General features: G+C 40.2%; 1 protein-coding gene across 1 annotated transcript in view; it reads left to right on the top strand.

Annotated features, from left to right (window-relative positions):
- Positions 1-18516, top strand: part of LOC126473925 (zinc finger CCCH domain-containing protein 15 homolog) — a 43170-nt gene that overhangs the window by 1211 nt on the left and 23443 nt on the right. Inside the window, exons 2-3 of the mRNA XM_050101284.1 lie at positions 7490-7688; positions 7769-8004. Of these exons, the coding sequence (XP_049957241.1) occupies positions 7490-7688; positions 7769-8004 (435 nt within the window). The remainder of the gene's footprint in view (positions 1-7489; positions 7689-7768; positions 8005-18516) is intronic.

Below are 18516 nucleotides of genomic sequence, written 5' to 3'. Positions count from 1 at the left end.
TTTCCATATCAGTTGAATAAATGATTCGTTCAGATGAGCTGTGGAACATGTGACAATTGTTGCCCAATTACAACTGTGCTTCCTCTAGTGACATCGTTGTCGGTGGGGTGTTGTACATTAAGCAAAAGGACTTACGCCTAAGATCAGTTATGTGTGGCTGGAGGATCTAGATTTATGATTTTTAGATTATTCATAGTCTTATTGGTTTTATATCATCCTCTACATCTTCCTCCTCCCCCCTCTCGGTCTACGTTTTATTTGCTATACACCTACTGCTTCCACAGAAAGCAATTTCTTAAACTATTTATGAAATGTTCCGTAGATCAAATTCGTGGTGAAATTTGCTGTTGCAGAATATCACAATAGTGATGCCCATTCATTATGTTAGCATTTGTGGGTGTGTTAAGCAAATAAGTTATGTCTGAGTGAAACAGTCCTTTACGTCGTTCTTTGTTAGCCAATATTAGTTTCTCTGCAGACCAGGGAAATACGGAAGCGTCCGATCCCGCCCGTCTGCTTTGACCCATGACATCACAAATATGGAGGAAACATAAACAAACACACACACTTTCCACAAGAAGCCTAATGACACTAACGGGACAAGCGCGGAAAGTGGGGTGTTTTGGGTGGGGGGTAAACTAAGTATAAACAAATTTATACGCCTTGCGTAGCTACAACGTGTAAGTGAAGACAGCCATGCATGAATACCCACCCACCTCCCCAGGGGTCGTAACCCCTGCAACCCATAGAAGATAAAGATGCTTCAGTAGCTGATTAGTGTTTTTTGTCTTTTTTTTAAAAAAATCTCACTGGATAGAACGAACAGATCAGAGAAGTAAATAAAATAAGATAAAACAGAACTGGAGACAGCCACACTCAAACCAAACTCCGCGCCGTCATGACGTCACACACAACACCCTTATGTCACGGGTCAAAGCCGACGCGTGGGATCGGACACTTCTGTCGACCCCAGACCAGTAACGATCATGAAACTTCCTGGCAGATTAAAATTGTGTGCCGGACAAAGACTTGAACTCAGGACCTTTGCCTTTAGTGGCAAGTGCTCCACAATCTGAGCTACCCAAGCATGTCTTGCAACCTGTCCTAACAGCTTTAAATTTTGCTTGTACCTCATCTCCTACCTTCCAAACTTCACAGAAGCTCTCCTGCAAACCTCGCAGACTAGCACTCCTGGAGGAAAGTAACGATCAGTTTACGATGCCTTAGGTGAAAAACAGTGATCATACTGTAAATTTTTGTTACATATTTTAATCTAAAGTCACGCAAATGGTAGACCTGTCATTACTGGTTTTGATGTATAACCAAATCAGCAAAACAAGTCCAGAGAGGTACTGAGATTGTGGTCCTGTTCAGGTGATGAGTTACGATATGAAATAATGAAACCATCAACTGATGACTTGGTAATAAGTTGAAACTGGTAATGATACCATTTGTGTGACCTGAGATGAAATATATAATTTAAGAAAGCGGAAGGAAAATACCGATACAATTTATAGGCCAGGTCTGAAATTGAATTTAGAATCTGTTGATATGTGCCTGTAGAAATAAAGTACTCCTCGATGTACACAGTGTATCAACAGATATAACAGTTAAAGTAGTGATCATATAGTTAAACTTATGAACATAATCATTGTTTTTTTTTTCCAGAGGCCTTTATACTGAATATTCAAGCTTGCCTGGGAAAACACTTACATGAAAAGATATGTTAATCAAGTAACCAATGACACTGCTAATGAAGGATCAGCATACCTTCAGTATTTTACTTTGTAGTTATCCCAGCGATACAAATCCTGAGAGATCAGGGCCTGTTTATTGGTTACTTCTGAGATAATATAATTCTGTGCCAGGCTGTGACTCACTCAGATCGCTGTATTTCACTAGCAGTGCACTATCAGTCATTCAGCTTGTGCATTCCCCACTGTGTGACAACTTCCTTCAACTGGTCACTAGTTATTTCTGACAACTTCCTTCAACTAGTCACTAGTTATTCTCCATATCTTCTTAGAGGCTCCCCTGCTCTGTCACTGGACTAGCGTCTTCATAGGAAGTTAAAATTGACCATAACTTTCAATAGTTTTACTGAGTTAATGTTTTGCTACTGACTTTATACTCAAACTGCAGGGATCCTTTTATAATACGTTAAAATTGTGTGCCTTATTGTGACCCAAATCCAGTTTACTTTCTTTTGATGGAGCTCAGAATGTATGTAAGTAAGCAGTTATACATTGCTCTGAGTCTGACTGCAAGGCATTTACTTGTTGCTGTGTAGTTGCAAGGCACTGCCTGCGAAAGCTTAATCCTTATAAATCATGATCTCGGCCACAAATTAATCTTGTCGCAGATATTGTCAATACAACAAAATCAGTAAAAATAAATATCTGAAGCTACTTTTCCAGCTTCTTTTATGCATGTCTCTAGCAGCTCCCACCTTCTGTTATTCCAGTAAGTCAATCTCATTTCAGGTTTTACGATTTTCAGTAAACAAAATGTTATTTTCTGAAACTTTGCGGCAGATTAAAATTCTTTACTGGAATGAGGCACTATCCCAGAATCTTTTTTTCTGTGGGCAACACTTTTACAGACTTGAACCTGTTAGAGGCAAAGGCAGACTCCGCTGTAGAATGAAAAATTCATTACGGAAATTATTTCTGTTTATTTTAAAATTGAAACAAATGAGCCCTCTGTCACAATTTTTAGTCTCATTAACTAGCTGTCAACACTTCTAAGAGTGCCTTCATCAGAATTTAAACGTTTAAAGTGACCTATAGCATAATTACACATTTATGGAAAAAGAAATTTTTTATATAAAAGTGTTAGTACTGACTAACAATACAAGACAGAGACAGTATTACATGTCGCATGAAAATAAATAACAGGCCAAAAGGGCTTTAGACTAAAAATTATGACAGAGGGCTCATTTGTTTCAATTTTAATTTATAAACGGTCACTGAACCGAGCGTCCATGTTCAAAACTTTGTTATTTTTTATTTTTATAATATTGTAAACACTTGTAAAACTGCAATGCAGTTGGTGGTGCCTATAAGAGATATTGAAATTATTGTCGAAGACAAATTGTTCATCTGTGTTAGACCCTGTGGTTGTGCTAATAGACAGTGTACAACCTGTGTGATATGTGAATAAAATATAATTATTGGGAGACCATTGATCTATCAGTGCTTAGTTAAGGCCCTATTGTTCATCACCATCATCATCATCGGGAATACAGAAGCGTCGGAATCCACCCGTCTACTTTGACCCATGACTTCACCAATATGGCGGAAACAGCCATTCACTGCGACTCCAATGTGGCACCTATGACGTCGTTACGTAAACATGACAACAAAGACGAAAATAGATCGAAAAACCAACACACACATCTTCCTCCAAAAATATAATCAAACTAATGGGATAAGCTGGGAAATTGTGGGTTTTTGGGTGGGGACAAACTAAATTTAAACACATATTAACACAGACCACCATACCAAATGATACAAAATGATGAAATAAATCGACAACACAAAGTTCCCAAATTCCATTACACGCAATGTCCTCTGGAATTGGTCACTCCCCATCACCTATATAGCTCAGTTGCAATTGTCAGTCCTCCAAAAAATTACACCGCCGCCACTACTATTGGGACCACAAAACCAACACCTAGACAAGCAAAATTGAACACATCCCTTGGTCTGCATAGCTCAACAGCAGCTCACGATACCAAAACACTGACTTAACTGCCCCCCAAAACTCCTGTCATATTTGTACAAGCCCCAGTCTCATAATTTTTGAATTCCAAACTATGGTTAGCTACTAATTGGTGATACACCCCCCCCCCCCCCCTCGCCCAACTCCCTATAAGATGAAAAAGCATCTGAAACTACTGTACTGCCTTCTTCAATAAGCTCCTCAATTAATCCCACCAATTCCCTTTTCATCCACCCCTCCAAAACCCTAAAAATGCACTCTGAAATACCACCCCCATCTACACCCCCCCCCCCCCAAACCCATAAACCAACTAGAGACTTACCCCTCCCATACTACTTATTCCCAAACTGCAACTCGTCAACCTCCACCACCACCCCGGGCCCACCCAACTTACCCCTGTAGTAAATATACTCAGAACACGCTTCCCTACAAAATGAAAACCAGTCAAGAACCGTCCTCTCACTCATACCAGTCTCCTGCACACAAAAACCGTGAGAGGATCTGTAACAAAAATAATGCGTCATCAACACAATCTCTCGGATGCCCAACCTAGACCTCTCGAACCAGGTACAATGCCTTATGGAGCGCCATAGGTTATTCCTATGGCACCGCCACATTTAGCTGTCCCTGGTCCAAGATGCAGGAACTTTCGCCAACCATATTTCCTGCTGACACAAGCCGCACCTAACCACTTCTGCCAGCAGCTCTTACAGTTGCAAAAATTTTATAAGGGACTATGCATTGTCCTCCATGTCCTCACGCAGACGAGCACTGTTGAATTTATCCATCATATCCATACCTAACGAAAGCAGCTACAAATTAACACACGGCTTACAGCAAACAGCAGTACAATAACTTAGACACAACAAAAACTAAATTGTTCACTCACTGAAACCAATTCCTGTCGTAGTACAGTCAAAACCAATACCTTGCAGGACGAACAGCAATACCAAAATGAACCCAATACAACACACAAACCACAAACACACCACCAGAAGGCACCACCCGTCGCAAGAAAACGACATCTATAAACACAACACACTCATAAAGTAAACTGTGTGACGTCACACACAACAACACCCTTACGTCACGGGTCAAAGCCAAAGGGGCGGGATTGGACGCCTTTGTTGACCCTCATGAGCCAGTTCAATCACTAGGTGACATGGACTCTCTGAGTAGACATGCAGCCTTTCTTTGCTGTCAGACAGACATGTTATATCATTGAGTAAGCGATCAAAAATTTTGTGTTTGCAGCAGTGTGCACCCATTTTTGTGCTAAAACCTTAATGTGTAATAATTAATGTCATTTTTGCTTCTGGTTTTCATGGTTTTCATTGTTCCTTCTGAACTGTATTGCATCATTTACAATGAACTTCAGGACAGAATAAATATACCGTGAAGCAGTAGTCAGAATGCTCAAATCCTTAAACAAGTGTCTGGAAGATTAATTTAGAAGATAAAGATAATAATTGACTGAAAATAAACAAATTATGTCAATTTACAGATTTTTCTGGCCCAAAATTTTGCAATTATTTTAAGCACTAATGTGGCTGAGGTCAGTTGTTTTACAAGTTCCTAAATATGCTGTTTCCAATTTAAATTCTCATCAATATGGACACCTAAGAATTTTGTAGTTCCTTGCTATGTGTTACACTTATCATTGGTGTAGTACCCCAAGATGTGCAGAATTGAATATGGTGTGAGTTTTTGAAATTGAGAATGAGACTTTCGCAGAAAATCAGTCAGTAATACTTTTAAGAGCTTCATTTACCACTTTTCTGTTTCTGTATGTATGCTTTGATTATTTAGGATACTAGCGTCATCTGCAATCTAGATTAATTCTGCTTGTTGGATACTAGATGGAAGATCATTTACATATATGAACAACAACAGTGGACCTACGATTGAGTCTTCGGAACCCCATTAATGATTTCTCCCCCTTTGGAATTGTGTAATGTTGGTGAATTAGTAACTACAAATTTCTGAATTCTTTTCATGCGCTGTGTCATTATCCATTTGTTAGCAACACCATCAGTCCCATAAAACTTCAGTTTACATAGGAGAATATTGTCATACAGTCGGATGCCTCTCATAGGTCCAGAAAATACCAACTGGTACTATTTTATTATTTAATGCTTGAGAAATCTACTGAGTAAACATGTAAATGGCATTCTCAGTAGAGCAACCCTTCAGATATCCAGATTTTGATTTACTGAGGATATTGTAGTTACTGAGGTGAGATGCTGTTCTAGAATACATCACATTCTCGAAAATTTTGGCAAATGATGGCAGCAGTGGAACAGGTCGGTAGTTATTGTCATCTCTCTTATCACCTTTCTTAAAGAAAACAGTGTTCAAATCATACTTGGAGTTGGACAGCTTTATTTCATTTTTTAAAATATTTTGTTGATGAATTCTGAGTTTAACCTAGAAATATGATTGGTCGACTTTGTTAACTTTAGAAACTATCTTCTGTATAGTACAACCACTGTGTAAATTCTGATAACAACATGATCATCTTATCATTACCCTTTATATTCTGCTACATTAGCAGTATACCACCATCTTCCAATAATATCTACTGGGCTTGCACAAACAAGCCATCTCACAACTATGAAGAAACTAGCTTAGTTCTACAGCACTAGCAAATCAGGATTTCTCATTTTGTAGCAAAACCTGTGCAAAACTCACATTATTGTTTGACTTGGCTACTCGTAATTCGTTAAGATGTTACCTTGCTCTATATTAGTAGTCGGTATACTTTTAACTTTACCAACAATATCAACATGGTTCTGTGGTTAAAATCTTAAGTGTTTCCTGTGTTTTTGGTAGCATGTTGTTAAAGTCCACCTACTTCTAGGTATACTTATATGGGCATGGTGTCTGTTCTTTTGGACATGTGCAGATGCACACATATTCCCCGAACTCTTACGGGACTTGGTAAGAATATCTTCCACGAGTAATGAGTGTGTTGGGGTGGGACACTACGAATGTAGTGTGTGGACATATGAGGTGAGAATGTGGGTCTCTCGGGAGGCGTGTGCGGGATAGCCCCTGCAGTCTCACTATCCTCTGTGCCCTCGGTGGCTCGGATGGATAGTGTGTGTGTGCGCCATGTAAGCAGGAGATCCTGGTCGGGGCACACATTTTCACCTGTCCCCGTTGATATAGATCAATGCCCGTAGCAGCTGAAGGTATTAATATAATTCTAAATATATATCCTGCAGTGGTGTTGAACCATCACAGGATAACACTTCGGCCTACTTGTCCATAAACTACTGCCATTTTTATCACTTTCTCTCTTTGTAGCAGCTTTTATTGTTGTCGTCTGCTCCAGAAAAGAGCTTATTTTGTGCTTTAGGTTATTCTAGCATGAAAAATTCTCTTCATCTTGAAGTAGTCTATTTTCAGTGCTTATCAGGCAAATGATTTAAAAATACTTTTTAATACAGTAGTTTTGCCAAGAAAGGCAACTGCATTGACTTTTAGCTCTTTCTTCACTTACATGTCCAGTAATCATCAGTTATTCCGCAATTCATTTGGATGAAATGATAAGACACGATATACTGCCTGTGGTTGATATATGGGATGTCCAGTTTTATTAATTATGTAAGGCAAAGGCAAAAATAATAATCTTTAGCAAGAATCCAAACCGTGAATCAAAAGCTAGTTTGGTTTGTTTGCCCTTTATTCTCATCGAATAAAAATCAATTTAAAGTAATAAACACATTTTGTACAAAAAGTAAATTTGCTCTCTTTCTTGCAGGATAAAACATTTGGTCTAAAAAATAAAAAAGGTGCAAAACAGCAAAAGTTTATCCAACAAGTGCAGCATCAAGTTAAAAATGCTGGTGCTGCAAAGAAGAATGATGAACTCAAGAAACAAGAAAAAGAAAAGAAACTGAAGGAACAGAAAGAAATGAATATGTTATTTAAACCAGTTTCAACACAGAAAGTTGAGAAAGGTAAAGTTTTAACAATAATGAACCAACTGAGGACTGTTTTAAATCTTGTTTATTCATTGAAATATTTTTTAAAATTTCAGGTATAGATCCCAAGTCTGTGTTGTGTGCATTTTTTAAGCAAGGCCAGTGTACAAAGGGAGATAAATGTAAATTTTCCCACGATTTATCATTAGAACGTAAAGCAGAGAAGCGTAGTATGTATGTAGACATGCGTGATGATGAAGATACAATGGAGAATTGGGATGAAGAAAAACTGAAAGAGGTTGTTGAAAAAAAGCACGGTGAACAAGAAAGGAAAATGCCTCCAACTGATATTGTAAGTAATTAAAATAACATTCAAGCATTTACATTATGTCAGTATTTTTCTGGTGGAAATGTAGTTTCTTTTCCTTGCTCAGAATTTTTTGGGAATCAAGGAGACAACGAAAGGCAGAAGTGCTGCATCATTGATAGGTACACAAGCAAAAGGTCCAGAGCTTGGCTGGCTTTCAGAATGTGCTTCCTTTTTCTAGCTGTAGGAAAAACACACATACGCTTGTGCCCCCCCCCCCCCCCCCCCACACACACACACACACACACACACACACACACTGGTGTGCACATGGTATGACAACCAACCAGCTAGCAACTAGAATGAATGGCCACCACCAAACTGTTGTTGCCAAAAACAAGGTGGACCACCCAGTGGCACAAGATGCAGCAGAGTATGACATATGGGATGTCAGTGGCTAGTTCACAACCTGTGCCATCTGGATCCTCCCCATCACCACCAGCTTTTCTGAGCTGCGCAGATGGGAGCTATCTCTACAGCACATCCTTCGCTCCTGTAACTGTGTGTGTGTGTGTGTGTGTGTGTGTGTGTGTGTGTGTGTGTGTGTGTGTGACAGAGAGAGAGAGAGAGAGAGAGAGAGAGAGAGAGAGAGAAATTGGATGAAACTATGAGGTATGCAGCTTTTTCAAGCAGAGTGCAGTGCTTAATCAGGTGACACAAGATTCAGGGTCGTATGCAAGAATTTAACTACAGATTGTTAGATAATAGTACTAGGTTGTGTAGGGTAGGTAAATCTTGGGGAGGGACAAGATGTATATGTAATAACTGGAACATAATTGCTTTCTTAACTATTAATCCAAATGTGCACATGGTTGAGGTGTTCAGTACCTGAACAATATTGCCTTGACAATGCTGTGCAGTGAGTTAATAGAGAGCTGGAAACTGAATTGATGACTGTAATTGGATATACATTGCACTGGTGCCAGTTGGGATATTGGGAGGTGAGGTTTCAATACACCCCACCTGCATCACAAGGGGGTGGGGGAGCTAAGGTGAGCAGAGCTAATTAGTAAGATTACAGATAGTGGGGAGGGGCCCATGCATGATTAAATCCATGTTGCTATGGTTAGGTGAATTAAGTTATTTTTGGGCTGGATCATGGAAGCAATTTTCCCTGGTGAAAAAGTTTTTCAGGTGGTATGGAGATTTCTGCTATAGGAATAGGAAGGTATAATGTACCACACTGGTATGCATGATTACCAGTAAGAAGAAAGAAAAAGTAATGATAAGGACAAACATGAGATGCACAAAATTATCAGTCGGTGCCCTGTTTTGCAGCGAGAGGCTGAAAAGAGTTAAACTTAGTTGCCAACATCAGTCTTGGTCTAACAGTGAGGGTAAGCTAATAATCACAAATGTGTCATTACTGTAAGCTGTTGGCTGCATTCTGTAAATATGAACACTGTATCCCATTATCAGTATATTTTAACTTATCCCATGCATAGAATTCAAATGGATCTTTCTTCATTCATTGCTGTAATATCACTCCTCTCGGCGATGCTTTCATGCATTATTAGTTTCTGTGTGTGAGACAATGAGATAGAGGGATTTAATTTGAGCTAAAGTCTACCAGAGGGAAAAAAAAGATTGAAAGGCTTTTGGTACAATGGAATCTTTGTATGATCTGATGTTGATTATGTGAAAAAATCACTCCAGTTCTAGCATTAGTTTATTGCATATGGGCAAATAGAGTGTGTTTAAATATAGGTGTTCAGCATATAGGAGGGAACATTAGATGTCAGACCAGCATCTGCTCGCAAAAAGTGTGAAATCTAGTTGCAAGCTTTGTCACTCCAGCTAGAAATCCATGAGTTACCAAGATAAATTGAAAAGGGTCCACGTCATCCCTATTTTCTAGAAGGGTTGTTTAAAACATTCTTGAACAACTTCTCCCTAATAAGAAGGATGAGCAGAGATCTGTCGGAAAGGAAGTCCCAAATCCAATCACACAGTTAGTCCAATATTCTGCAACCTCTTATGTTGTTCACTTTGTGACAGTCTGGAACTCCAATTAATACTTTCCAGAAGTAAGTAGCTACACCAGCAACCTGTATGCTGCGTATGTGCAGTGAGCTGTGTTTCACCAGATCACTCTTTGAGGAATTCATGTGGATTATGGCAGAAGACATTTTCAGTCTCTAGAAAAGGTCGTAATATACTAACAGAAAACTTGTTCCTCTGTTCGTCAACAGATTGATGTCACTGATATGGGCCTACAGTCACACACATCTGTTCAACAACCATTCTAGAAGAACAAAGTCTTTCACAACGGCGCTGTTGTATAAAACATTGTCTGACTTCTCACAACGTCATTTCAGGGTAAAACTTTGAACTTTCGATGATTACCTGCATTGTCTTCATCAGGAGCAACTGATTATCAAAACAGCTGATGTTGTGGTCTTATGTAGCCCATAAGACAGCTTCTGATTGGTTGGTAGGTATGTCATGCTGTCGTAGATGGTGTCAACATCTGCACTGGTTGTGCTCCTGCTCCCGCCATGGCGTAAACATTGGGATTAATCTCTCTGGCCCTTCTCTGCATCGGGAGTTCACTTCCAAGCATTGCTACGATTACGTCCACTGTCTTGGTTGAAGATCTATCAACAATTACTTCCATCTTTTTCCTCAGGGGCAGCTGACTGTCAAAATTGTTGCCGTGGTGGCCTTCTATAGCCCATAGGACGGTTTCTGATTGGTCAGTAATTACATAAACCTGTCACAGATGGTGTTAGCACTTGCGCTGGTGGTGCCATCACTCCCGCCTTAGCATAAACTTTACAACAAACATCTCAGGCTCTCCTTTCGATCAGGAGCTCACTTCTATGCCCTACTAAGATTACATCTACTGTCACGTTTGAAGATTTTCTCACACATTCTTGTTTCCGCAGACTATTTAATTACAGAGTCCCAGTTTGTAGGAGCCTGCGATAAAACTTCTGTTTTGTCAAACAGTTCTATGTTTGTGAGGCTGTGTTAAGCAACTGCAGATTTCTCCAGTTATTGGTTTTTAATATGTCAATGATGTTCTGCAGAGAGGTCGAAAATGGTGCAGATGCACTTAACGATGTAATTGCTTGTTCAGTCACAAGGGATGTTATAAATCCCAGGGATCTGGAGGCAGAGGCTGTCCTTAACAGGGCGTAGCATCTCCTTTACCTTCTTCAGAGGTCCATCCACACTATTTCTGACCCCTGTGCACAGCCTCACAAGCAAACATAAAATACTGTTTGACAAAACAAAAGTTTTTCCCAGGCTCCTACATACTGGGACTGTAATTAAAGCACAGAAATAAGAATTTCTGAGAAAATCTTCAACCAAGACAGTGGTCATAATCATAGCAATTCTTGGAAGTGAGCTCCCGATGCAGAGAAGAGCCAGAGAGATTCATCCTAATGTTAACGCTATGGCGGTAGCAGGAGCACAACCAGTGCAGATGTTGACACCATCTGTAACAGCATGACATACCTACCAACCAATCAGAAGCTGTCTTATGAGCTACATAAGACCACAACAGCAGCAGTTTTGATAGTCAGTTGCTTCTGATGAAGACAATGGAGGCAATCGTCTAAAGTTCGAAGTTTTACCGTGAAATGACGTGCTAAGAAGGCCGACAATGTTTTATACAACAGCACCATTGTGAAAGACTTTGTTCTTCTAGAAGGGTTGTCGAGTAGATGTGTGTGACTGTAGGCCCATATAACTGACGTCAATCTGTTGAAGAACAGAGGAATAAGTTTTATGTTAGTATATTACGACCTTTCCTGGAGATTGAAAATGTCTTCTGCCATTGTTGTTGTTGTGGTCTTCAGTCCAGAGACTGGTTTGATGCAGCTCTCCATGCTACTCTATCCTGTGCAAGCTTCTTCATCTCCCAGTACCAACTGCAGCTGACATCCTTCTGAATCTGCTTAGTGTAGTCATCTCTTGGTCTCCCTCTATGAATTTTACCCTCCACGCTGCCCTCCAGTACTAAATTGGTGATCCCTCGATGTCTCAGAACATGTCCTGCCAACCAATCCCTTCTTCTAGTCAAGTTGTGCCACAAGCTCCTCTTCTCCCCAATTCTATTCAATACCTCCTCATTAGTTATGTGATCTACCTATTCTCCTGTAGCACCACATTTCGAAAGCTTCTATTCTCTTCTTGTCTAAGCTATTTATCGTCCATGTTTCACTTCCATACATGGCTACACTCCATACAAATACTTTCAGAAACGACTTCCTGACATTTAAATCTATACTCGATGTTAACAAATTTTTCTTCTTCAGAAATGCTTTCCTTGCCATTGCCAGTCTACATTTTATATCCTCTGTACTTCAACCATCGTCAGTTATTTTGCTCCCCAAATAGCAAAACTACTTTAAGTGTCTCATTTCCTAATCTAATTCCCTCAGCATCACCCGACTTAATTCGACTACATTCCATTATCTTCGTTTTGCTTTTGTTGATGCCATAATCAACATGAATTCCGCAAAGAGTGATCTGGTGAAACACAGTTCACTCCACATACACAACATACAGGTTGTTGGTGCAGCTACTTACTTCTGGAAAGTATTAATTGGGGTTGCAGACTGCAACCAAGTGAGCAACATAAGAGGTTGTGGAATGTTGGACTAGTTTTTAATGGGATTTGGGACTTCCTGTCAAACAGGTCTCTGCTATCCCTTCTTAATAGGCTGTAGTTGTCGAATGTGAAACATACGTGTATGTGTGTGTGTGCCAGGGGGGGGGGATGGCTTGCGCTTTTGTTTGTTTGTTTTTTTATACTGCCAGAGGCTTCGTGACATGGTTCACAACAAACGGTTTTATTATGTATAGCAAACGGCAAACCCACAGCGCTAGACAACTATAGTAAAAGGTAAGTAGTAGTAGTAGTAGTAGTAGTAGTAGTATAGAACATGAACAATTCGTGCAGGGTCTGACTATTAGTTATAATGTACTGCAAGTAAATAGACAAAAAAACAGAGTGTTGTTTGATTATCTAAATTAAGATTATCACTGGAAACAAGTCACAGCTGTAAAATACGTGGGAGAATGCATTCAGAAGAGTTTAAAGTGGAACACCTACATAAAACTTGTATGGAAGGTATGTCTGAGGCTGAGATTTTTAATAACCTAAGGAGAATGTTTCCACAAAATGGGTAGGTTGCAAAACCTATGTTCACTGGTTCTTGGGTTTTTCACGTCAGTCTGGGACACTCGCCAGGTCGGATTAACAGAGAAGACAGAGATGATACAAAGAACAGTGTCGTGTTTCATCTCGCGTTCATTGAGTAAGTGTAAGAGTTAGACAGCGTTGCCTGACCAACCTCAGTACAAACACTACAGAAGAGGTATTCTTCATGATGAAGAGATTTACAATTAAAATTCCACAATGTATGTTCTGAGAAGAGTCAATTAACAGTTTGCTTCCTGCCATATACAGCTCGCAAAATGAGATGACCATTATAGAAATCTAAGCTCGTGAAATCCATTCTTTTCACAAATCTTCATGAACAAAAAGTACCCGAAGTACAGTCCACCACACACCAAAGAGTGGTTTGCGGACTTTAGACGTAGCTTTCGCCACGGGAAACAATATCTGGTTATGATTTAAGAACAAACTTTTCAGTGATATTGAGATGTTACCTTAGATGACACTGTGGCTTGTTCCTTACCACATTTTTCACTCTTTTGAGTTAATCCTCCATCTCTGGTGACTTGACCATCAATGTGAAATATTAAACTGAAATAATTAATGAGTATTTGAGAAAACGTCTATTGCTGATGAACTCTGAAGAAGAATATTGCCAAGTGTTAAGTTTGGACATTTGTTGAGGAGGAGAAGAGGAGTAATGGAAATGTGGGAGGAGCAGCTAATAAGCCCTAAGATGACACTATAGGGTAGCTCTTGTATGGCTCATTTTTCAATGTTTCATAATTTTTCTTCGTCCAATCCTCAGTTTGATTCCACTCCATGTGTAAGTGAGCTGTGTGAGTTTTTGGCTCAGTAGGATAAGTCAAAGTGGTGCCCCTGAGCCTTCAGAATTTTAGAATCCATAAAAATAAAACCATCAGCTTCACAAAATGTTATTTCTGTAAGATAAACTAATTCATACCTAATGTATGGTAGGCATGTTGTTTCTCTCTGTCTCTTTAACTGAATGTGACTTCATGTCAAATTGGTTGAAAGATGTGACAGGTCAGTGACCCGAGATGCAGAGAAACTGCCGAGCAAACTTGCAGCCCATCCTGGAACTTCCCAGTAGTCTTTAGCTTTCGAAGGAAGGAGCTGTCATGGCAAGGACAATACTTTTGTCTTCAGTTCATTTATGGAAGAAAATTTATTTAATCAAGTATTACTTTCATGAAACTGGCAGCCGACTGCCATCTATCAGACATTAAAGGTGGTTTCACAGTTTGTGGACATGTGAGTTAATTGTGTATCTGTGTGTCGCACTGTGTGTGAGGGAAGTGGCTATTTGTGTAGCAAGAACACTAAATCTGATTCAAGGGTTGAGAAACAGTATCTGAATTGTATAAAGTTTCCGGGGCTGCGATGTGAACCAGTTCCGCACGTACAGCTGGACGTCGTCATCCTCACAAGTGCGGGAAAGGTTATGCTGACATTCTTCTTTGACCAAGATGGCCCCCTTCTGATTCACTTCCTGCAGCACAGGACAACAGTGAATGCCCAGCGTTACCCGCAAATCTTGACCATCCTTCGCCAAGTGATCAAATCAAAACAACCAGGCAATCTCACCCTTGGGGTCATTCTGCTCCACGACAATGCAAAGTCATATGGCCAACATAGTCACGGCACTCCTGCAGAAATTCAAATGGAAGGTTCTCGGCCACCCTCCATACAGTCCGGACCTCTCTTCCTGTGATTATGCCATTTTTGCTCCCCTTACAAAGGCTGTGAGAGGCAAAACGATTCGTCCCAGACGACAATGTCCAGCTGCACGTGCAGAAATAGTTCACATCGTAGCCCCGGGAATTTTTTGAGACAGCCATTCACTGCTTTGTCACAGTGGACCAAGTTTCTCAACAGCCAGGGTCAATACTACTAATATACAGGTAGTGTTTCTGTAATTAGGCCACTTGCTCATTTCATTTTAAATGCCCCTTGTATTAAATAACTGATTTTTATCTTTTTTTATTTCATAAAAACAGTCACAATCACATTTATTTTCTATTGTGAGTGCTTTGTCAGTAGACTGCGAGAAAATTTTGAGGCATGAGCGGTATGGGTATCAAGATAAGACAAATAATATCTGTCAAATGCATAGCAGGTTTTTGAGACAGTTTGAGAGAACAGCAACCTCGAGACAATTACAGGGAATATTTAGAGATAACTATTATCTTCTCGGAAAGCACCATTTCAGAAAGTATCTTTCCCTGCTGTAGGGGCCATCTGTCATGCATGGTGGATGGCAAAAGTAATGTAGTGCTTCAAAATGTTTTGTGTTCAGTGATACATTTGAATTAACACCACAAGGAGGTAATTCAATTTGTGCTATTTATAATTTCATTAACAGTTTGTGTGTGTGTGTGTGTGTGTGTGTGTGAGAGAGAGAGAGAGAGAGAGAGAGAGAGAGAGAGAGAGAGCACTGTTTTCAGTCCCTGCAGCCAAAGCAATATATATTTGTTTTGCCATGCTTCCAGTCTTTATAAACATCAGTTTGTTATCTTTTGAAAATATAATGCGAGGGATTAGATAAAAAATTTACTCCCCAAGTGGCGGCAGGGTGACACACAGAAAATATATTAAAATTCAGAAGCACTCAGACTCAGTGGTTTCTTCTTCTAGCAGAATGGTTGAAGAGGAAAGAAGAGGGATGGAAGAAAAGAACTGGAGGGATTTATGGAAAGGGATCGAGTTACAGAGCCCTGGGTCAGGGAGACTTACTGGATGGGATGAGATGACTGACTGTTGGGGTCTGCACAAGGTGTTAGTTGAAAACCCGAGAGCTTAAGGCAGAAGACAGGGTAATACACAAGGCATCTGTTACTTCCAAAACACTGTGCACGAGTTAGTAAGAGTGGAAAGCTAAGTGTATTGGAAACTAAAAGGGAGTGAAGAAAGAAACAGTTACTGTGTAGAAATGCGTAGACCAAACAAATTAACATAAATTAATGCAATGTGGGTGACGAGAACCAAGGACATATTGTAGTGCCAGTTTCCGACTGCAGAGTTTTAAGAAATTAGTGTCTGGGGGAAGAATGTAGATGACATCTGCAACAGGATATTGTGTGTTGTCAGTATACGTACTCTGTCTATACCTGTTGATTCTAACAGATAACTTAGTGGTAGTCATGCCAATGTAAAAGGCTGTACAGTGTTGACATAACAGTTAGTATATGACCTGTGTCATCCCACATTGAATCTCCCTGTGATGGTATATATTTTGCCAGTTACAGGGCTGGTATAGTTGATGGTAGGAGGGTGCATTCGGCAAGTCTTACAGCGGGGACAGTCACAGGAGCAGGAGGCATAAGTTATGGAGATTGGACCAGAAGGAGCATAGGGTCTGACGGGAATATTGCAGGGATTAGGAGGGTGACGGAAAGCTAATTGAGATGTGACGGGCAAAGTGTCAGACTGAATGGACCTCATTTCAGCGCATGATTTGAGGAAGGTCAGAGTAGATGAATAATACATTCAAGACGAGGCTAATACTGATTGACAAGTGGTGTATTCCTAAGTTTTTAGTGATCAGCAGTACCAGGATTGGATGTGTGCCCGGGAAATCTGCTTTTGAACTAGGCTTGTGTGTTAATTGCATCCAGTGAATGCTGTGGTATGAGAATGGTAATGTATTGCTGTAAAGGCTCTGCATCTGAAAAGATATATTTGCCTTGAATGCCAAGGCTTTATGGGAGGGATCATTTGACATGGAGAGGATGGCAACTATCAAAATGTAATATTGTTGTTTGCTAGTAGGTCTTATGTGAACAGATGTTCGTAGCTGCTCTGGTGGTGATGAAATCAATGTCAAGGAGTGTGACATGGAATTTGGAATAGGGCCATGTGAAATTTAATTGAGAAATTGAATTAAGAGATTCGAAGAATTTTGAAAGGTCAGCCTCTCCATGAGTCCATATGACAAAGATGTCATCAATGTGTCTAAACCATATCAGGGGCTGAAGGCAGATGGGTCCCAGGAAAGCCCCCTCCAAGTAACCTATGAAAAGATCTTGGCATAGGAAGGAGCCATCCGGGTTCCCATGGCTGTGCCGCTGATCTGTCTGTCTGTCCCTCAAAGATAAAGTAGTTATAGGTAAGTACGAGGGTGGTTTGAAAAGTTCTTGGAATGGAATTGAAAAAAAGTGCTTACATCACTGAAACTTTATTTTTCAATGTAGTCTCCTTGTAGATTAATGCACTTAGTTCAACGATGTACCAGTACCTTGATCCCATCTCAAAAATGAGTTTCCTCCAGGCCTGCAAAATAGTTGTCAACTCTGGCTATCAATTCTTCACTTGAAGTGAATCTCCATCCACCAAGAAAAATTTCCAGTTTTCGGAAGAGATGGAAATCTGGCGGAGCTATATCAGGTGAATAAGGCGGGTGTGGCAACAATTCATACCTTAGTTCATGTAATTTTGCCATGGCAACAGCACTTGTGCAGGTGCGCATTGGCTTGATGGAAGATGACTCTTCCTTGCTAAACCTGGCCTTCTTTTGCGTATCTTTTGTTACAGTTTGTCCAGGAGATCAGCATAGTGTTCTCCAGTAATTGTTTGCCCAGTGGGGAGATAAACTACAAACAGAATCCTCTTCGCATCCCAGAACACTGATGTCATGGCATTTCCTGCTAAAGGAATTGTCTTTTGACTGTTTTGTCTCTGGGGTATAGTAGTGCACCCAAGTTTCATCTGTGGTCACAAACCGGCACAAAAAATCCTGTTCATTTCTGATAAAATGGACCAAACATTGTTCCGCTCCGTCCCTTCTCGTGTGTTTTTGATCCGGCATCAGAAGTCATGGCACCCATCTTGCTGTCTCCCCCCCCCCCCCAATTCTTCAGTTAAAATGTGATACACCCTTTCAAATAACACCTGGCAAGCATGAGCAATGTCATGAGCTTTCAATTGGTGATCCTCCATGATCATTTTGCGCACTTTTGTAATGATTTCTGGAGTAGTGACACATCTTGGCCGACCACTGCCCAGATCATTATCTAAGCTCTCCCGACCAAATTTAAATTCATTTGTCCTCTTGGCAACAGTTGAATATGAAGTAGCAGAGTCCTCCAGTGTATTCTGGAAATCGGCATGAATGTCCTTTTCTTTATACCTTTCTTTACAAAGAACTTACTCACTGCTCGAATCTCGATATTATTATTATTATTATTATTATTATTATTATTATTATTATTATTTTCGCTCCCTTCCCCACCTTCACAAATCACTATGCGGGAGAAATAACAGAGCCACGTCACCGCCACAGCTCTCTTCCAAGAGCACTGACATGGCACATGTTTACAGTAACAGTTCAATGAATATCGCGT

The sequence above is a fragment of the Schistocerca serialis genome, chromosome 4 (genome assembly GCF_023864345.2).
Source record: "Schistocerca serialis cubense isolate TAMUIC-IGC-003099 chromosome 4, iqSchSeri2.2, whole genome shotgun sequence".
Lineage (NCBI taxonomy): Eukaryota > Metazoa > Arthropoda > Insecta > Orthoptera > Acrididae > Schistocerca > Schistocerca serialis.
The sequence above is the reverse complement of the archived record's forward strand: the minus strand, read 5'-3'. Positions and strand labels throughout refer to the sequence as shown.